Source organism: Grammomys surdaster, unplaced genomic scaffold (genome assembly GCF_004785775.1).
Source record: "Grammomys surdaster isolate TR1022 unplaced genomic scaffold, NIH_TR_1.0 148, whole genome shotgun sequence".
In the NCBI taxonomy this organism is placed as follows: domain Eukaryota; kingdom Metazoa; phylum Chordata; class Mammalia; order Rodentia; family Muridae; genus Grammomys; species Grammomys surdaster.
In genome coordinates, this window is record NW_021604606.1 from 320781 (window position 1) to 344626 (window position 23846).

Sequence of the window (23846 nt, forward strand, 5' to 3'; positions counted from 1 at the left end):
TCAATAATAGTGTCAGGCCTTGGAACCTTCCCCTGAGCTGGAACTTTTTGAAAAGAGGAAAATTGGGTAATGTCTGCTTTGGAGGTGAGCATTTGAGGTAAATGTATTGAGTATTAATTCGTGTCACACAGGTGAATAGGAGTTTATATTTCAAATAAACGCTAACACAATTGATTTTCATAACTTTCTTATGAAGTAGATTTTCTCATTGTTATGAATAATATAATCCATGTTCTAGAAAAAAAATAAAAGCAACCATTGCCTAAGGTTTCTCAGCTAGCATGTGAAGCCCAATTTCAATGTAGGAACTTTAAGTCAAGAGCTTCTGTTCTTTATTAGATGATCAGAGACATTATCCAAATATTGAGAGTAGGTGGTAAAAATCAACCAAATGACCTACAAAGCAATCCTATATTAATTAAGCCTAAAAAGATTCTCAGTAATATATTAGAAGAGGATTTGATGATCATGCTTGAGCCCATACCTTATTGTTCTTATTTGTAATTTGTTTGTCTGTTTGTTTATTTGTTTGTTTTGGGTGTTTTTTATTTTGCTTTGTTTTATCGTAGATGGGTAAGGTCCTTGTATAGCAAAAAATATAATCGACATACTGACCTTGTCATTGTGCACTAGATGGGGCTTATTAGTAAGGAAGGGAGTTGAATACCTCTTTGGAGATTTTTTTTCATATTACTGGTTTAAAAACTACTGGAGCATAGGCAATTAATTTATATTTGACATTAATTAGATCCAAGGATAGCCAATAGCTTAGGATGTATCCAATAATAACAGGATTTTTGTTTTGAGAATGTTTGGCTAATAATATAGTTATGGTGTTAACTAAATTAGATAAAATGGTATTACATATACTTTGAGAAAAAGCACAATTCCAGTTGAAATTAAAAATATTATATTTAAAGATTGAATTTTTATTATTATTTCTTTACCTTGCATACTGATTCCAGCCTCCTCTTCCTCCTCTCCTCTCAATCCATCCCTCCATCTCCCTTACTCCCCCATCGACCCTGCCTTCTCTTCTCAGAAAAGAGGAGGCATCCCATGGATATCAATCAGCCTTGGCATGTAGTTAGCTGTTGGAAAATTTAGACTAGATTTTAAAGTGACATTATAGATAAATACAACAATTTGAAAGTCATGTTGTTTTGAAGAACAATTAATTAATTAATTACAGAAAATACAGTGGGACAGAGTCACAAAAGCCCACCATCTGAGACCTTAAAGTTGTTCTGTTTAAGTATTTAAGTATGTAGATAGAGGATGAGCTAGCAAAAAAAAAAAGCAGGTGGAACAAAACAGGTAAAACTAACTATATAACTATATATAGAAATTTGGTATCTAATTAGTGAATGAAGTTTACTTTAAATATTTATTTTCTATCTGTAAAAGTCATGTTGAACAGCAGTTTGCTCTCACAGAATATCAGCAAAGATGAACAACAATTCAGTAATTTAAAGTATCACCAGATAAGTATTGTGTATACATTTGGACTGTATATGCATGTGCACTATGGCAGTATGATAATAATTGAAAGACTGCAATCTCCTTTAAGGTTAGGTTATTCCAGTTTTTAACCTTTCAAAAATAATTGTATTTCAAATACAATAATTCAAATATTGTATTTCATAATTCAAATTTGAAGTAGTATGACTATATGTCCTTTTAAAGAGTATTCTATAAACCATTTACTGGAAAGGGAGAAAGACATTGAAGATGTGCCATAATTTACACTATATGTTACAGTTATAACCTTATGAAATGATCAGGTAAAACGATTTTTACTGTTATATTAACATATTCAATATAAACGTTTAAGAGAATAAAATAAGTAGATTTTACTAACAGAATTTTCATGATGGCATGGTTCTTTGAATATTTTATTTTCAACATATTTCCATGCATTTTAAAATCTTTCATTTAGGAATTCAAAGGATTATTAAGAATTTTGAAACCATGATCAATATCAATTTCAGAATTATATTGTGAAGTATATGAAATATTTGGGTTTCATTCATAGGTATGTATTTATGTCACTTAACAAAACATTCTTGGAGAAAGCTAATAGTGTTGACTTAGGAGAACATGCCAGGAATTTGTACCATGATAAAAATGGCATTTGAAATATTTGAAGAGATTGCCACATGGTTGTTCTAAAAATAAGGTGAAAATTCTAATGTTTGCCCAAAGATACAGTTAATGATGAATGAGATAATTTTGGAAAGACATGTTAACTTAAATGTTGTACTAGCAGAATGTCTAAAATAGGACTATTTTGATATTCTGGAATGATGAATTGCATTATCTTGCATGTATGTTCTATGGTCACAAGTGTTTCTCCATATATGTGTCCTCACCTACTTTCCCAGTTGTATTTCAAAACCTTCATAAGCTTTAATATGGAAACATAATGCATGTCATTATTTTAGCAACAGGGTTCTGAATAAATGCATTTCATTTGGTTTATGTTTCTAATAAAAAGTAATTTTGATTTAAATTAGCACTCTTTTTTTTTTAGGCCTCCATTCCTTTGAAGGAATTGGAGCAGTTTAACTCAGATATACAAAAATTGCTTGAACCACTGGAGGCTGAAATTCAGCAGGGGGTGACTCTGAAAGAGGAAGACTTCAATAAAGATATGGTAAATTGGTTATGATGAAAGTGTGAATGAACTGGGAATGAAAATGAATAAATATTTGGAAAGAAATAATATAGCTTATGTCTCCAACTGAATTCTCAGAATACTACCATTCAAAGTGTTATTTTTTAATGATTTTATTAAATGAAAAGTATTCCTTTTGACATTGTATTATTATTGTCAAATTACCACCTTATGAACATATAGAAACACTCTCAACTTCTAATAAATAGATTAATTCTGTTTTGGCTTGTTCTGATTTAATCTTCAGAAGGCAAAATGTAAATGGAAATAGCCATCAAGGAATAAAGTAAAATGTGATAAAAATTCCAGTTTCTTATATATCGGAGGATTATTTTTCTGATATTTTTGGTAAAAGTAAAGACAATTGCATGAAATGTGAATATTGTCTCCCAAAGTTTCTAACAAATAGTTTTACCGAATATTTGAGAAAAATACTGATATACATATATAGATATTAAATATATATGGATGTATATAATATTAATATTGTATGTAAAATATATATTGAGTAAATATATATGTGTATATGTAAAATAATTCCATGTTGTTTATTCAGTGGGAGTAAAGAAATAAGTCCATGTACCCTATACATAAACCTAGAATATTTTTAAATCTCTGCTAATTTCTTTCTGGCTTGATTGTATTTACATCACATCACTATTATTTTTATGCTATGTTCACTTTACTTTTTCACATGTTCTTTCTCCTTTTCTGCTATAATCACCACTATAGCATTCTTATCCTTTATATATATCAATAAGTAGAGATGTTCAATATGCATCAAAGCTAAAGACTTCTTAGACAGTGCTTGAAAAGAGCAATAGAAGGCAAAGTATTTTTGGATGAGAAATATTAATTCTTATTTCCTGGAGCTGTCTTAATGGGTACTCCTTTATATAAGAAGTTTAGTGGTCTTCAAAGCTCAGGTCATGGAAAAAAAGGACAGGAAGAAACTATCAGAAATGCTGAGTTCCAACTACTGCTACTTCATGTCAAAGAAGAAAGTCCAGGGTGGATAAATCAAAAGTCTTGCTTATATCTCAGTCTCACTATCAACCATGCCATAGAGCCCTCACATGAGGAAATAAATTAAACTTTTGTCTTTATTGTTGTTTTTTTCCAAACCACAGAAATTTTTTTAAAGTTTCAAAAGTTTTAAAATATTATTTCATAGACAACAAACGTGTGTGTTTGTGTGTGTTTGTGTGTGTGTATATGTGACTTTCTCTAGTCTTTTAATAGATAGCTGATAAAAAATATTTCTTAGAGTGTATGATTCCTCAGTTTTATTTTGAAATGTAAGCATGTGTTATAGATGTACATATATTAAATTTATTAACACATATAATAATATGTGAAATGTGTATTTTGAAATTTGTATGTCATTTATTATTAGCTCAATGGAATACCTGGGTACTATTGCATAGTACAACTTTGTAGTAGATTTTTTTTTTTAATATTTGGAGTTGAATGTCAGGAAACAAGAGATGCACAAATATATCCATATGCAATGATATTATAATAGCATGTTTTTCAAATCGCATCTTTAAGTAAATAGAGTTAAACTATTCTTCCTAAAGAATAAAACAATTATCCTTGGAGAATATAATAAAATGAGTATTAAAAATTTTTGAAATTATTTTAATACATACTCAAAGTACTGTTTTATTTGCTTAAAGTCTGCATAATTATGTGTCATTTTAGACATTATTTTTAATATCTGAAAAATGTCACCATCATTTTCATTAATGCTCTACATTCTAAACTTGAACATTTAGATTTAAATATAAAATATAATTTACTATCTAAATCTACTGTATATTCTAAAATTTACTTAATAGAGTATTTATACATAGATCAGTAAAATTGGAAGTGATAAGATTAGTTTATTTCTCCATACATTTTTAGTTTGTTTAGCAGTAATATAAATAAAACCCAAAGTAACATTTTTACAGCAAATCACAACTTCTACCATTGAAACAACTCTTCTCCCCATCTTCATACATATGCCACTCAAAATGTATTCTTCAGAAGAGATATATAGAAATACAAAAGAAATATTGTGAGCATGGTATTTTATGATTGAATTCCCTATAATTTTAAGATTAGATTTTTTTAAGTATATTTATGTAATGTTTTATTACCCCTAACATCAGTGTACAGCTTTTTAAAAACCAAGATGAAGACTGTACTTGTTGTTTTCAATCAGAGTGAAGACAATGAGGGCACTGTAAATGAATTGTTGCAAAGAGGAGAAAACTTACAACAAAGAATCACAGATGAGAGAAAGCGAGAGGAAATAAAAATAAAACAGCAGCTGTTACAGAAAAAACACAATGCTCTCAAGGTATTAGAGCTCAAATTATAATATGCTTTGCCTGTGGTTTTGTCTATATAGGGTAAAATACCATGTACATTAATAAAATCTGTTTAAGAATTTTAGTTACCAGAAAGCTAATTTTTTCTTTCAATATGTGTGCTTTATGATTTTCTTTTGTGTTACCAGTTTTGAAAGCTATGTAACATAAACTGTAGTTTTAGTTCTTTTTTCTTAGAATATTGAAAGCTATCAAAAATTATCATTCACAGTATTTGTTAGTCTCTAATATGCTTTATTTCTGTAAGCTTGTTTTATAGTTGTCGTGTTTGCCAAAATGATCAATTGATGTTCCTCCACTGTTGTTCCTTTATATAACATTTAGTATTTTGGTTAATTATTTCTTTTATAAGATGTGGATTTTTGTCATTTTAAAAAATAAACTTTATTGTGCTTATAATAGGTAGTCTGTAAAACTAGATAGCTACCAAAACCTAATTACATTTATATAGAAACCCTCCAAAATGCTTGTATCAAACTTGAAGAAATACTACCAAAAATAATATATGTGGTCAAGTATCCTTCTGACTCATCCAAGTATGTAGGAAAAAGAGAATAAACTCTTTTATTTCCTTAATACTGTCTATGAAACTAGACGTCATGAACATTTTATGAAACGTTTTCGTATATGCTTTGCAATCTTCTTTTTTCCTTCATGGCTGATTATCTAATAATGTTAATTGTAATGTTTTACATTGTAAATCATTATTTAGACCTATATAGTTAGATTCTCCTAGTAGGTAGATGGAATCTGCTTTCTAAGTGCAAATAAGTGGTTAAAATCTTTTCAATATTGTTAACCAAATAAGCACTGCTGAGAATGTAATTACACAATATTGTGCCTGCAAGGAGTCAACAGCAAAGTCTATTTGGCTAGCAGGTGTTCTGAAAGTAACTGCTGATAAGTATATTAGTAAATAGAAAAGACATCTTCCTAGAGGGGAAAGCAAAAGCAAATCATAATATGACTAGAAGATCAGAATCCTTTGTAATTCACACTCTTCTTGACAAAGCTTTTGTAAGTTAATAGACTAGTTACAAGAGGATATGTGTACCATTGATTAGCAGTATCTAGAGGTCATCTTGCATACATCTAACTAGTATGCATATTTTCTGTAAGCAGTATCCTGTATTGCATGTCACCTCTTTCTAAGGAAACAAAATCACTTCTAGTTATATAATCACTAAGTCCTTTATGCAAATATGTTCATTATATCATGAATTAGTCATAGTACAATAAGTCATGGTACCAGATCTTAGTATATTTCTTGGGGGTAGCAGAATTACAGTTGACTGTTCCAAGGCACTTATTACCACTACATTGGGGCTTAGACATGACATATAAAGTACAAGCTGCAATACATTTTATGACCTCATGCCACACATGATTAATAGTAATAAGTTATTGCTAAATCAATTTATACCAAATACAATCATTAAGTTAACCTGCCAAGTACTTGCAATTCTATTATTATAAAATATTTCAAAAGAGATTTTTCAAAGCAATGAAACATTCAGCTATTCATTGGTGTTATTAAAATCATATTAACTGGACATAAAACACAATTGCTGCCTCATTGAAGAAATGAAATATGTAGATAGAGCTGTTGTATTTCCAATGCGTATACATGGGTGCGTTTTGTAATTCTACTTATTATAGAAAATATTGAGTGCATTTTGATGAGCTAGATAATAACTTCTTTCCTCCTTAATTATTTATTTAAATGGTTTCCTAGTTTTATATCAACAGGTTGATTGAAAACCATTCTGCTTAAAATATTGATTCTTTGTATACTTTCAATGTGATTTATTATAATAATAAAATGTGGGATAAGCATGTATTTAAAGAAAAAAGAAATTTCAAATATTTAATTTCTCATTATAATATACAATCAAAATAGCTACAGAAATAATATTTATAGTTGTACATAGAAATAGAAAAACTTTAGAATAACTAGTGAAATTATCTTTGATTATTTTAATTTTATTTATATGGGTAGATTCATCCATAATTTTTTGTGCACCATGTGTGTCGTGTGCCTTCAGAGGCCAGAAGATGGTGTCAAATGCCCTGAGACTGTAGTTACAGATGTTTGTCTGTAGCCATGTAGGTTCTGATACTTAAACTTGGTTACTTAAACTTGGGCTATATTAGACAATGTTCTTAACTGCTGAAGCATTTCTTGAGCTTTCAAAATAATTAAACTGATAATCAATAATATGAATGGTCTAATTTTATAGACTTTTCTAAAGTCATGACTGTATATAATTTGTCTGTTATAACATTAATTTTTGTTGATAAGCCCCAACCTGAACATTCTACATATTAGAATTTTTCAGTATTTTAAGTCAAGTGCAACTCAGTGCTTTTGTAGCTAACTAGTTAAATTCATTACAGTCATATATAAAAATGTTTCAAATGTACTATGAAATAATTTTTAAATAGTTAAGAATTAATTAAATGAAAAAATGTAAGCAAGTGTAAATATTTAAAGAACCAATTATTTTGTGTTATTCATGTTTCTTAGCTTCTGTTCATAGATCTTCATTAATATATAATATATTATATAATAATTTATGCATGCTTTGTCTTTGAATATAATTTTTACATAATTTGAAACACAGGGGTATGAATTTGGTTTTTATAAATGACTATAGCCAATATATATGTATATTATATATATATTGATATTTTAATAATATCTACACCATGAACAGGATTTGAGATCTCAAAGAAGAAAAAAGGCGCTAGAAATTTCTCACCAGTGGTATCAGTACAAGAGGCAGGCTGATGATCTCCTGAAATGCTTGGATGAAATTGAAAAAAAATTAGCCAGTCTACCTGAACCCAGAGATGAAAGAAAACTAAAGGTAAAGTTGTTTTAGAGTGGCAATACTAGATTTTGATGCTAGATTTTAACTACTTTAACATTGGCTAATATCATGTATAAAATATTAATGTTCTGGTTTCTTCTATTATCTTGCTCTGTGTTTTGATGTATTTCTTTGTATTGACTTTTGTTTCAGTGATTGTATTGTAGTACGTGTTTTTAATTGACGTAATGTCGAATGAATAAAATGTTTTACTTTTAGACAATGTGAAATGAATAAGTAACTGTCATGTGTTTTCTGGTAAAACTGTAATTGACTTTGTGTATCTTTGTTCCAGATGAACTAATGACTTATCGGTAAATGGACGACTTCTTTCTCATGTTAGCACATTCATTTCATCAGAGCATCTTCTCATATCACTGTCAAATCTCTATAAATTTATTTGCAAATTGTCCAAAGATGTTTTTTTCTCTTATTATTTTCACTTTTTATTTTGCTTCATTCTCTGTTGAGTTCCTCAATCCTTTAAAAAGAAAATAAAGTTGTAGTCACTTACCCACTAAATTATATTTATGTGGAGCATTCCTAATAAATAAATGAAAAAAATCACTCCAATTTTGGTCACTTCTCAAAGCACTAATACAATTCATGAGCCAAAATGTTAACTAACATTTAATAAATTAATTAGAATACCTTAAACTGAGCATTCAAATGAAACCTAAAATTATATTTGGCTTATTGGGTGAGGATGACAGTGACACCTTCCATTATTTATAAATTATGAAAAATAAAGATAAAGGAACAACAGCCTATGAAAATTCTGAGAGAAGTATTTGCTGCTTGTAGGTCGGTTGACATGGTTAGCTAACTGCCCTGGGCCCTGTATTGATTTTGCTCAATAGGAAATTGATCGTGAATTGCAGAAGAAGAAAGAGAAGCTGAATGCAGTACGCAGGCAAGCTGAGGGCTTGTCTGAGAATGGGGCCGCAATGGCAGTGGAGCCAACTCAGATCCAGCTCAGCAAGCGCTGGCGGGAAATTGAGAGCAATTTTGCTCAGTTTCGAAGACTCAACTTTGCACAAATTGTGAGTTGTTACTGGCAAACCCACGTATGTGTTTGCAACTACTACTATATTAACAGAAGCCTACTAACAACATCAAAATCTGGGCTCAATAACAAATAGTGTACATCCTAAAAGTGAGTTGTGCCCTTCACATTGGGCTTCTGTAACTCAAAAGTTTAATTTTCAAGACTAAGAACAAAAGAACAAGTGACAGGAAAAATTTCCCTTATTCATAATGAAAAAATACACATCTTAATTTCTTTTGCTGCATCATTTTCATAACATTGGCAATATGAATTTCTCAACTTCTCATACATTTATTTAGCTTCAGTGTCTAACCCAGAAATATATATTGCTTTCCTGAGATCATCCCATGCTGATTTTGCTTTCTTACTGCATACATGGTAAATAACTATTTTATGGAATATATTATCACAACCTATATACGATCTTATCTTATTGATTTAAAGTATATTACTACAGACTTTACTTTTGGATTAGGCACATAGTGCGTCACACTACGCATTAGACAAACTGGATGGCTCATGATATGTTGATATTTGATGGAAGAAACCAAGAGGATGGAATGTTTCTGATACTGTCTTTGAAAACACAATTGAAAGTTGTATTATCACTCATGATTGTTTGTAAACAAATTAGAAACTACAGAGACATTTTGATGAATACATTTTTGCTCCTACTTCAAGTTCTTAGAAGGTGAAGAAGAAAGACCACCATCTGTAATTTCCAGAAACTACTCATCACAAACACAGGATATAAATGTCTGAGAAAAAATGTTAGGTTAGAGTCTATGAAAAAGTTATTCAACTATTTTGCATTGTGTAAATATCAACTGCATGAGTTTCGATTCAAAAATGATATTTCTTCTGTGATATTATTCATTCCACTTGATACAGTGTATATGTAAGATGTATAAGGTAATTGAAATAACCATTTTATGAACATGTATGTGAAAATACATGGCATATTGTTGTTACATCTTTTTATACTTTTAAGAAAATCTCTAAGTATACAGTTATTTATGAATGCGATAATCTAAAGTTTAATTGCAGCTAACTATTACAGTTTGAAATAATATTAAGAAATAGTAACCAGGCATAGTGGCACATGCTTGTAATTATAGAAGTTATGGGCTATACATAACAGAAACAGGAATTCAAGGTCAGCTAATCTCTCAAAAACCATTTTTTTTTAAAAAAAATGCTGCAACTATTTTAAGTCTTAGTTTTTCCTGATTAAACATTAAAGTCTATGATTTTGCAAGTTTAACATAATATATCACAAATCACTGAGACTTACAATAGGCAACATAAAATTCTAGTAAAATAATTTGTATATATGGGGAAGAGTTCATGTGTGGAATAGATGTAAATTGAGATGTGGTTAAATGTATATGTGTGTAGTGCAGGTCAAATTTTAAGTGAGAAGACTTCAGGTATTATTCTTCAGGTTCCATCCCATAAATAATTGGTGGGGGTGGAGAAGACTGGGATTCTAATTAGTCTGGAGCACATGTGATTGCAAATAACATAAATATATGTGGACCTGGAGCTTGAAAACAAATCCTAGTCATGATCCTTGCAAGGCAAATATTTTCCCTTTTGAACTACCTCATTATATCCTAGTAGAATAATTCTGAATTATGTTTCTAATTAATAGAACATTTAAAAACAGTTCATAGTTTATGAAATTCATTTTTCCATTCATAATTAAATGTTTTTATTATATATAAACTTCTAAGCCACTAAGATAGTTAAGCTCATTGTGGGTAATTTGTTTAAGGTGGGAATAATAACCTTATCCAATCTATTGTGATCAGTCCATGTTACAAGTTAAATGAAATTCATAGGCAAGTAGTTTTCTACCGTGTCAAACAGTATTTGCAGAAAATGAAGACACATATTGTGATTCAATCAATAAAGAGTAGGAGTCTGCACGAATTTTCTAATAGAATTATTATTGAGCTTTTTAATAAAAAGTAAGACTTAAAGGCTTCAAATTTCCATATCAGTCAGCCATATATTTATTTTAGTAAAAATATGTATATATATAAATTAGAATGTACTAAGAAAACTTTGTCTGTTGAAAATTATAAAAGACATGGAAACTAGAATAAAAAGTGTTCTGTATTACTCATAAAAGGGTTCCAGAATGTAAAACTGAAGAACACGAGGAAAAGACAATTACTTTATATAATTAGGTGATTTTTTATATTATCAAGTTAGAGTTTATATAACTTCCTACATTAAATCAAACTCTACCTACAAGAGAAAAACAACAGTGGGTCTATACTTATATATTTTTGAAAGAATCTCTATATATTAAAAGACCAAGATTGTACAAAAGCAGTTGAAGACTAACAATACTCACAGAAGACTTTCCATCAACATTAGAAATTGAATACAATAGATGTTAGATAATCTTCAATATACTACAGTGAAGACATTCAGTTGTGCAACTAGTAATGTGCATAGAAAATAAAGGTATTTAAGTATTTATTCTTGAATAATGGATTAAAATTATTTTGTACAGAAGAAAATTTACTCAGAATAGAATATAATATGAAATTGAATGTTGTTAACTTATCATCCCCATTTAAATAATAACATTAAAATATTTTATAATAAAATTCTGATAAATGCTAGAAAGAATATAGAGTATTCTGTGAATGTAGAAACAATTTAGCTAAAACCAACATGACACAATAAAAGTATGAAAACTTTACATTGTGTCATATATATTGTATCCATGTTCTCAATATGAATTATCACCAGTTATGTTTCAAATACAAAAAAGGGTAGTCCTCTGTTTGAATAAATACTCAAATAGAATGCATACATGGCCTATACTACAAAGGAAACATGTGACTATCTACTTGAAGAAACATGATTTTAAAATAAATAATAGTCTTTTCCAAAACAATTTCAGTAGTCCTGAGTACTTAATGATTATATCATCATTAAATAATTGAAATCCTCAAACATCAAATTGAGTTTCTTTTTTTAATATATTTTTTTAAGTCTAATCATAATTTTTACTTATTCACACAGGGGTTATAAACACAAAAAGGCAGGATATGGGGAAGGGGATGATACTGGAGTGTGGTTGTTCGGGGGAGTACAGATATCTTTCAGAGCATGGTATTAGCTGGGTGAAAGTTGAGGGGACAGGTGGCTATGACTCTGCGTATGATTCACTTGTCCTTATCTAAGTTGGTATTATCTGCCAAGGCTACCTATTTACAAGGTCTATGACTACTCAAGCTTGTAAATTTCCACAAAAGCTGCCTGTTTACATTAGCTTATAGCCATCTGTTTCAATGTTTTTCCACAGAGACCCAAGACTTGGTGTTAGTATACATGTATGACAGGCCTATTGCTGATTTTAGGCCTATGGCTGATTTTAGGCCTTCAGTGTTAAGCAGGGCTGCCCCTGACATCTCCTCCCTTCTCTAAGTATAGAAGGGCTGTGGTGACCCTAATCTTGCAAAGGTGGGGATAGAGGCCTGACCTCCAGTAATTGAAGGAGACTTTGTAATGGCTCCGGTCCCCCTGTTGTTGTCCAGTGAGGCATAAGTGCCATATGCCACAGCTATGTGGAAGGACCCTCTTAAAGGGAATGGCTCGGACCCAGTTCTCTTATGGGGCTGAGGATTGATATGCCTGTTTGATACCGCAGAAGGCACAGCTAAATGGCTACCAAAAAGACTATATCCCCACAAAGCCAGGTCCAACCATAAATAAGATGAATAACAATTGACATCCAAATTGAGTTTCTTATCTTTCATGCCTAGGAAATATCTCTAACATAGCATGCCTTCAAGTATGTTCTTAAAATGTTTGCAGACAATATTGTTTTACAGCATTCACATTAAATGTCACAGAAAAATTTTACTTAGTAACTTAGTGAAATGAAAAGACTTTTATACTGTGGACCTTTTTCTGCTAAATTATGAATTTAAAAAATAAGTAGTATTTTCTACTGTTTTTTTAAACATCCAGTTTGATTATTTTGATATCCTCAGTATTGTTCTATTGGCATTGAAATTATATAAATAATACCTAAAAAACCAGAGGACATCAAATGAGTCCAATGATTTGCAGATGGAATATATAAATATACATATATATATATGTATATATATGTACATATATGTATATATATAAATATTCAAATATTTGGAGGGGACACAGAATTAAGCAATTTGTCCTTGTTCTAGAATGTCTCAGAATCTATTATGTTAGAGTATCTTAACTTTTATGAGAGAAATAGATTCTATAGAACCTCACATTTAGACAGGTATAGTAGTAAATAAAAATGCCATTTGAGAATGTAGATAAGATTCATATATTTTTTATTGGCAAAAAGGAGTGTGGGGGACACATCAAGTTACCTTTATTTATCTGTTATATGAATCTCTTAAAGTTAAAAAGAAATATACAATCCATGCCAGAGTCTTTTTCCAAAACATTATGAGAAATTATTCTTGACCCTAGATTTCATGCTGAAACACAAAGGACAAGTTTTTATATTTCATCTTCTACTACATAATGAAAATATACTATTGTGATTAAAAGGCGGAAGCACTTTCTTTGCATAAATACCACACAGATATTTGTCTTCACTTTGAAACATAAACAAATATTGTCAGCTCCCAATGTAATATCCTTGGAAAATATAGTGTTCTTATTTGGAGACATAATGTTCTTTAGTAAATGCAGTTGTGAACATAAAAGACTATTAATATTTTCCAAGGCAATTATTGACCAAGGAGATGGTTGGTTATGGAATTTTCACCCTCTCAGCTTCAATACTGCAATTAAAATATCACAAAGGTTAAGAAAGAAATTACATAGGTTAAGATTCTATTAATCTATTTTTACTACATTTTTGGTAATTGCAATGGTTGTAGCCATTTCTATAATATCTTTTTGTATTCCTCTATGGAGCTTGATACTTCAATGGATGATTAAGAAAGAAATATATGTTAAGGTAGAATGGATTTCTAAGAATACAGCAAAATGACTGATTTACATAAAGCATCTAAAATCTGGATATAACCTCAGATAAAGCCCACTTTTCAAAGAGAAGCGTAAATACATACATCATCACCTGTGATACTGAACCTAATACTTAAAAAATATTTTGGGACAGTTCAAATCAAGAATTCTACATGGCTATGTACAAGATTTATAATGGAGGTGGAAATAAAACCCCTGCCTAAGTTATAATCTCAAGAACTGTGTTTGGTATATAAAGGAGAACAAAGAAATACTATTTATATTGGGATAAAAGAAATTTCTGGGATGCAATTTGTTTAGAATTTCCTAAAATTATTAAGGGTTCTAGTATTCCAACTCAAAAGTTGAACAAATATCATACATCTAAAATAATAAATAATGTATTTTGAGGAAATGTACAGATTAAGGAAATAATAAAAAAACAGCAGCTCAATTTAGAGCCTTGGCATAAATCAGAAGGTAATGAAATAGCATAAGTTATCTATGAACACTAAATTTTGTATTATAGAAACTCTTTGAAGTATATCTTTAAAAGGCTGGGTAGATAGTGCAGTCTAATGTTTTTGTTGCACAAGCATGAGGATCTGAATTTGATCCCCTGAACCAAGAAACAAATCCTGCTATTGTGCCATGAATTTATGATTCTAATAAATGTAACTGAATCTCTCATGCCAATGAGAAAGAATATTTTAAAAGTCTAGTATTTGATGAATAACAACAGATGTTAGCTGGCAGCCTCTAAGAGAGCACACACATGGACACACTTGCACACACATATGAGCCTGCACAAACATGTGCTCATACACAAACACACAAAGGAATTCCACTAAAATAGATCAGAGGTGAATTTACCAACATAAGAATCTCATTGAAAGGACATGTAAATTTTGCTTTAAACAACAAAGTAATCAGAGGAGGAACATTTAGGTATCAGTGAAAGAGGGGAAAAAGATAAACAGAAAAAATTGAAAGACTATATTTTACATATAACTAGCTAATCTATGCATCAAACATAAGTCAACTAAAATACTGGGTACTGGTGCCATGAAACTTGCCTGAGAAGGGCATTGATGGGAGCTAACCTACTCTATTGCCCACCTGCTGCCTTTGAATCTTCATTGATCATAGGTACCTTCAACTTTCCTTTAAGGGTGAAATGCCTCTGTGATACGTCCTAGGGTATTTTCTGATTTTGATATGCACTATATTTGTATTAATATTTTTATGATTTTATAACTAGATATAAGCCGGTATCACTACATTTTAAATCTCAGGAATACCATTTTTCCAAGTTCTGCCTTTGTAACTTTACTGAATTTTCATCTATAAATCTTCACCCCGCTTTCTTTAACTGTTATCACATTAAACAGGGCAATTATTAGAAAATATACATCATATATGTCAACTCAAAGACATTTCAGATGGTTTTCATGTATTTTAATGTGAAATTCTAACATACATTTCAAAGCATATAATACCTGTCTGGGTCACTGCTTCTTTTGCTCTTGCTCTTGCTCTTGCTCTCGCTCTCGCTCTTGTTCTCCCTCTCCCTCTCGCTCTCGCTCTTCCTCTCGCTCTCGCTCTCGCTCTCTCTCACTCTTTATTGCTCTATCACTCTCACTCTCACTCTTTGTTGCTCTCTCACTCTCTATTGGTCTCCCTTATGCTCTCTTTCTCTGTCTTTCTATCTTTCAACACACACACATGCGTGCACGCGCATACACACACATACACACACACACCTTACATCCACATTCATACTTCACAAATGCCTTCACTATTTCTTCCATATTGTGGCATAGCAATAAGTAGTCTTTTTGATAGGTATCATCATACAAAGAAAGAGAGCTCAAATAATAGTTTTACAGTTCTGTGTCTAGAAAACAAAATGATGGCTAGATTTATAACATGTATGTCTGTAATTCAGGGACTTATTAATAAAAAACCTGTGATAAGGTCTTGTAGGGATCAAAATGTTATAGATACATTGTGTATGTTAATTACTTTGAAACTACTTTTAATATCATATAAGTACTGTATAAAATATCTACATAGTAGAAGTTAATATATGTACATAAGATTTGTAGATAAAATGGTTAATTTAATTTAAGCAAGGAACTGAGCTATGAGAATATTAACTGAATTAACTAAGAGTTCTAAGTAATTATATTAAAACAGGTCCTTTTCTTTCCTGTGTATCTCTAAACTGAATACTTTACTATTAAATTGGATATAATTGTAATAAAATATTTGTGTACTTTAAATGAAACTTGTTACTTCATACACATATGATTTATCAGTGGCTGGCTCACAGTAGCTCAATAAAATAAAATTATTATTATAAATATGTCAGACTATTCCCAATTATTTTTAGTAGATTATAGCTATGCTACATTTATAATTGTATATATGTTCAGGCTATGAATTAATGTTATGAAAAATGACTACATTCATATTTTATGAAAAATATACAAATATTAGTAAAGATATTACCTTTCTTATTGTAATAGAATGTCACAGTGTGCTATCAAGTAGAAATGAATGTATTTCATGGAAATGGTGATGATTAAAATAACACAAGTACACATTTTTCTAGGATTGTTACATATCAAAGCAAAATAAAGTCTAATGCAATTGTTTATGTAGAATTTTAGTATATATTTTTATTGAAAATGAAAATGTAACTCATTTGATATAAAATTCTGATTATCACTGAAATTATCATCATCCTTGGAATGCTATAAGCCTCAAAATTTATTTCAGGGCATAAAATTAAATTGAAGTAATAAGTTGATTACTTCTTTTTTTAGATAAGAGTATTAAGCAAAAATGTTGTTTCCTTAAGTAAATGGAAATGGTTTACTTATCTCTTACCTTATTGCCTGAAACTCCAGGTATTTGGTAATATGAGGTTCATTGATAGATCTTTATAATGCATATCTGTAACAGCAACTACATTCAAAAAAATGTTTCAATAATTTCCCTTAGTTTCAAGGAATTTAAGGGAAAGGATTCCAAACTAAAGATAGAGTTTTACTTGTGAATTATCAAATGATTTTGTTAATGTAGTTTCCTTGATATTAGTAATTGGTGTTAATCTTTTATGTTTCACATTTCTGCTAAGATTTAAAGAAAAACTAAAAAGTTGGAGATGCTCTGATATTGTAATTGTATACACTTACTGGATGACTACAAATAAGCCCAAGTTTTGTTTTGGATATACTAGCTTGGTATTCCTATTCTTTAACAAACATTTGTTCAGTGTCTGCTATGTGCTAGACAACACAAAACATAAAACAGCACTGGTGTATCCACAGCAGTCATACAAAAGATGTGATATTTGAGAAATCTAATTCAAACAATGAAGATGAAAAAATGAACAAGAATTTATGCTCAGAAATTTGACCTCCATTTGCAAAACAATAAAAAGTATAATTTTCTCCAATCTAAATTTGCTTTGAAAATATGGAACAGCAGCTGGGAGGGCTCAAAATCGCTTTTGTAACGAGGTTGGAAACATCCTTCTTAGCATGTCTGAAACAAATGGTTAAAAATAATTAAATTGCTTGTACCATCTGGGAGTCATTCAGATTCTTCAGTGATTACTTAAGACTTTCATTGTATGGGATTTATTCTAAGAGATGAGTAAAAGGAACTCAAGAAAATACATAACATTTCCCACTTTCACTTTTACTACCAAAACAGGATTACAATGTTTTCAGGTTTGCTAAATTATCTCAAAATTATTCTGATCCTTTATGAATAAATGTCTTTTAACATATTAATAGGCTTATAAGATTTTATTAGCACTATCTCAAGTGCACTTATTCTTAAATAGACCATTATATAGCATAGTTATTGTAGGGAAAATATCTTTTTTTGCTTTATTTAATCTCATTTATTAAAAAAAATATTCAATAGAAAACTAAATGAATGTCTAAGCTGATTGAACCCTCAAATTTAATGCCATATGCAATAATCATAGCAAACTTTTTAAATTTTTAAATTAGAATTAGAAACAGGATAGCTATAACAATGCAAGTAATTTGTGAATAAAGAAAACATGCACTATATGAAAACCTAATGTACACACACACACAGACACACACACACATATACACAGACATATATAACATTTTCAAATTCAATGAAAATGCAAGGTCATTGTTAGTTGTTTATTGCATAGAAATGCATCAAAATTTAATGTTAGAATAGATTTTAAGAACTATTTCCAGGACATTTATGAAAAGAATATTTGTTAATACTCCTTTTTACTTAATGGAATGTCTACACAGCAAAGTTTCAACTATTCACCAATGTTTAGAGTTATTTTCTGCATCTTAACATGAGTCAAACATGTTAAATGACTAGACTCTAAGTAGTCACACACATACATGAAACATGAGGATTATTAAGTGCACTATGTTAGCCTTTCCTGCGCTTTAAAAATTAGATTTGCTAAATAAGGATACCTACAGATGGGTTGAATTAAGATTTTTTTATTTGTCTTTTTCATATTCCTCACGCCCTTCAATTGATGCCCTGTCCCATCTTGCTGTTCCCCTTCCCTGCTCCACAGTAGGTTACTGTCAGCTCCATGTTAATTTTAGTTTATTCTCTTCCTTTATCTAATACCCCTAAGGTTTGTTCTTTCCCAGCATGATCCATATTTTTAATTTCATCAAATATACACGCATACATCTGCATGTGTACACACACACAAAACACACACCCACACACCCACAGAGAGAGAGAGAGAGAGAGAGACAGAGAGAGACAGAGAGACAGAGACAGAGAGAGACAGAGAGACAGAGAGAGACAGATAGAGAGAGACGGGGGGGCAAGAGAGGCTATTAGAATGTAGAACCTGCTTGTAAAGCTTAATATGATTATTTTCCACTTACCACTTACATCCATTTTTTACAGACTTCATATTTGATAATCTATATGGTGAAATAACATCCTTATTTATATAGACCACATTTCATTTATCCATTTTATGTCTGCATTAGAAGTGAATCCTACTTCTTAGCTATCGAAGGTTTTCACTGGAGTGTGATTGACTTATAGGAGCTATTCTCTTAGATAAAACAAATCCTTCTTCCTCAAAGCTAAGAATTACCAATAGCTATCCTGCTAAAGGTGGAACATTGTGCCCAACTGCACTATCCTGTGATCCAGAAGACACTGATTCTTTGTAGTCATCTAACACCTTGTGTTCTTCCACTTTTAATGTTCTTCTTCTCAAATGATTATGTCCCTCTTTCTGAAACTTGGAACTAGGGGACAGAGTATATTCATCTTTTTAGGGATAAGTATTCTGCAGTCTTTTATTCTTTGCATGTTGGCCAGTTGTTTGTTTCTGTGTTGTTAATTATCTACTGTAAACAAAAGCTTCTCTGATGATGATTGCAAAATAACTTATGATATTGGTACAAGGATAAGTTCTTAGATATTGGTATTGGTTTACATGCATTTTTCAGAATAAAAGCAGTATGTTCTTTCAAGTGCCCAAGACTTTTCAGTCTGGAAGTTCTTGGCCCAGTAATCACACCACATATTTTTTATCTGTTAGAATTGGCCTTAATTCCAATCATAAAGTGTTTGTTTACTCCTAAAACATTATACTACTTACACTGGTACACATATATTGCCAGGCCAGTGATTAAGAGTCACAGATGGGTATGTATATTATCTTCCAGCACTATGAAAATATCTTTCAGGAGGAAGATTTAAATCAATACCAGGTTAACTTTTTCATATTGTGATTGAAGGTTTTGGACCCTTCAGCAACAGGGTCTTACTGTCAAGTTCTGCAGAATAACCAAGGGCATTGGCAATATCCTATAATTTTTGGAGCAGAGTATTTTGAGTTCTCACTAGTCAATAATTACAACAAAGATAACCTTTTCCTGGGACTTTTTACACTGTAGTGTGAAATGTCTCCTAGAGGGATTGATGTGCTGTTAGTTACCATTTCCCACTCTTATTCAGTGTATTTTGCTTATGGCTAAATGGAACAATATAACAATATAAAGAAACATAAGGTTTACAAGTATAAAATGAATGTAAAATACTCCTATTTGCAGAATACATCATCTTATACTTAAAATACCCTAAATACACTCTCAAGTAAACCTTGAAAGTAATAAATATTATCATCTAATTGCTAAATGCAAACTAATCATTAGAAATAGAGAAAAATCCCATTCATATGGGTTCCAAAGGCATATAGGTTCCCTAAGAATAAACATAACAAAGGAGATGAAGAATGTCTAAAATAAACATAATTATACTGAAGAAAGTAATTGAAGAATTCAACAAAAGTTGATAAGACCATATACACCCATGGGCTATATGAACTAACATTATGCATAATAGTTATATTTCCTTAAGTGGTCACAGATTCAATACAACACCTCCTAAATTATAAAAGATTTTTGCACTGAATTAGAAAAAAATAATACCTAAATTTATACAGAAACACTAAAAGCATTCAAATAATCAAAGTAATCATAAACATAAATAACAGTATTGAAAGCATCTCAATAACCAACTTACACTGTAGAACAACACTGACAAAGATAGCATTATGCTGGCCAACAACAGTCTAACAGAATGGAGAATTCAAAAATAAACCAGTACAGCTATCCCCATGCAATTTTGGTGATGTCTAAAATGTACAGACTAAAAATGGAAGTTTCTCCACCAAATGTTAGATTAGCTAACATATAGTTCAGCTTATTACCTAAGGTGTTTGCTGTTCTCTATCATTTTACTAGAAGCAGAGTGCATATAAAATCCATATATTACCTAGTCCAATGCTTTGTCTGATACTAGCCACAGAAAACTTTCAGCTATGTCCATCATATCGTACAATATCAGACCTCATTTCAATTTCTGAAAACTGTAATTTTATTCTTGTATATGGCTATTTATACTTCTTTATATTTTGCATCTATATATAGTGTCATTTTCTATAACAAGTAAAGGATATAAACACTGTACAATTTGCTGAATTTTAGTAATATTTTCATTGTCCCATTGCATACTATGTCATTATTAACTACATGGCCAACTTGGAAAAATCAATTCTTATCCCATAAGAGTGATTCACTGCAATAAAAATAGAATTTTTTTCTTTATATCATATATGGAAGAATTGTAGGACAAAAATATGCAAAGAGAGTGTGCAGTATCACAATATATGCATAATGTATTTTCTAAATAAGCAGAAAGAATCAATGTAACAATGAAGTAATTTCTTATTTATGAATTTCATTCTTTGGATATAAAAGAAATATTTTTCCAGGGATATAATGATCTAACAATAGCATTATTTGCAAGAAAACAATGAACTAAATTAATTTACTTTGAGAAAAGTGTGTCTTATTTTTCTGTTTTATCCAGATTTCAAAAAATATGAGTGTAAAAACTGGAGAAATACAATGTCTTTATGTTAATATTCATGCTTTTTTTATCCTTGTCCTTTGAAAATGGACATGATGACAAATACTTAACATAGCTCTTTTATTGAATACAAAAAGTCACAACATTCATCATTTTACTCAATGTTCTTTCCAAAATGTAATTTGTTTGGATACAAAATGTAAGCACAGTAAATCAGTTTTCTGGGAACTTTGGAGGAGAAAAAATAACCCTGTGTATTGATAAACACTATTTTACTCAGAATTTTGAGGCAGAATTTGGAAAAGATACATCAAATGCCACAATAAATTACTGTTTTAATATATGTAATCTAAAATTGGTCATATGCATATGATTTCTTAGAATTAAATCTTGAAAATGCACTTGCAAATCAGTAGATAGTGATATTGTAATTCTCCCTGTTTAAAAAATCATTGACAATTCTTTCTTGAAACAATGACAGAACAAGATAATTCAGAAGAAACTATCAGATTTTAATGTGGAGTATATTAAGCCCAAGTTGTCATTATATACCAAAAACTCTATGGAAAAACTGAGTATAATTATTGTAAGAGAAAAACTTATTTTGTTCAACAGCTGTAAACCAATTTGATGAACTTTACACCAACAAATATATTTGTGGAGAAAACTTATCAAACATGATAGTTTCATTATACACCAGCACTTCTATGTTTAAAAGTAAAAAGACCATGCTTATTTCTTACCTTATTTTGAGAAAATTGCTACCACTAGCCCCAAATCCATACAGGCATAAGAAACCTTTGCACTCTTTAAATTATGTTGGCAAACTTATCCTCAATTTGTTGTGGTAGGACTTTTTAAATTTTTAAAAATGTTCATTTCTTGCTCTGATCATCCAGTGATCTATAATAAATTTAATAAGTGTATTCTCCCTGACCCCAGTAGACTAGTGAAGTAAAAGTTTAAGTGACCAAAACAGGAAACAGTAGCTGCATTCAGCAAGTGAGCGAAAAAATATAAGAGGCCACATGGCCATTAGACATGCTTTAGCACAGAACAACAGAAAACAGAGAGGACAGAAAGGAATAGTCAGCTTTGACATGAAAGAGAATTTCTTATGACTGATTCAATTATATTTATAGACAATTCATTTTATTTTTATAGTTCCTTTTGCAAATAATTTGATAAAAACTTGTACTGATCTACCTACTTATACAGAAAAGTGACTAATGCATAATGGTTTTTAGTACAAAGCACAAACTACTGCTACTTACTTGTTTAAGTTTCTCCTTATAAATGTGCACATGCTTATAGATCAATATCACATATAGAACATATAATTGATTTATATTGTTGAATATGTTTTTATATATGGTACTTTGCAAATATACACCATGGATTTAATAAAATTCCTAATGGCACTCATTTGTACCTTATTCTTGTTTAGCTTTATTTTTTTAGCTCCATTCCAAACACTTTGCTTTGGAATTCTTTACATTTGTTGCAGAGATGAAAAATTATTGTGAATATTTACAAGGAGAATAGAATATTAGGGAATTGTTATGTGCTACTTTCAATTATGTCTTAAAAATTGTATAAAACTGTTAATATATCTCAAGATTGCTAGTGCAACTTGAGATTAAGAACACTGTTTTACCTTATTTTAAACTCAATTTTTAATTAATTATTTTTTTCATATATAAGTCATATATTTTTATTTTTCCTGTCTCTACGACATGCACCTTCACCTAATGAGTCATATTTCCAGTGTTAGGGTACATTTTAATTTTAATGAATAATAAGATTTTATTACAGGAACATTGTCCCTAATACAATATAATTTCTTTTCCATATGTTCTACCTTCCTTTTCTTGTCATTATATACTTATTCTCTTGTACTGTTCTCTATGCCTCTCAGTTTATTATTTCTGTTTCATTCTATTCTTCATTCTGAGCAATAAATAGTTCTTTTTCTTTGGTAGGCTGCCCAGCACTCCCATTTTATTTTTAGCCATAACTATTCTCTCCTATCAAATCATCTTAGAAACTTATAAAAAACAAATATCTAACTGACTTTCTGTTTCTGTACTTAATTTTAAGTCTCTCATTTAATTTTTTATCAGATATCTTTTCTATTTACTCTACTGCATTTCTTCTCCACACTTAGTTTTTTAATCTCTAGTTGTATCCATATAGTTCTTGAAATTCTGTTTTGTTGTTAGTGGTGGTGATGGTGGTGTTAATTTTTTTGGTTGTTGTTTGTTTGTTATCATGCTAAAGTGAAAGCATGTGAATGTTCTTGCCCAAAATGAAATTCAAGTTAAAGTGTTTTGTTGAGTGACTATAGAATGAGAGATTACAACAACATTGTCTGTAATTAACTACTGTTTCTTCTCTTTCTCCTTCTCCTTCTCCTTCTCCTTCTCCTTCTCCTTCTCCTTCTC

The 23846-nt window shown here is 30.3% G+C and overlaps 1 protein-coding gene across 1 annotated transcript in view; it reads left to right on the forward strand.

Annotated features, from left to right (window-relative positions):
* The window catches only part of Dmd (dystrophin), a 1212244-nt gene that overhangs the window by 40776 nt on the left and 1147622 nt on the right, over positions 1-23846 (forward strand). Inside the window, exons 10-13 of the mRNA XM_028765040.1 lie at positions 2534-2656; positions 4887-5024; positions 7773-7925; positions 8789-8971. Of these exons, the coding sequence (XP_028620873.1) occupies positions 2534-2656; positions 4887-5024; positions 7773-7925; positions 8789-8971 (597 nt within the window). The remainder of the gene's footprint in view (positions 1-2533; positions 2657-4886; positions 5025-7772; positions 7926-8788; positions 8972-23846) is intronic.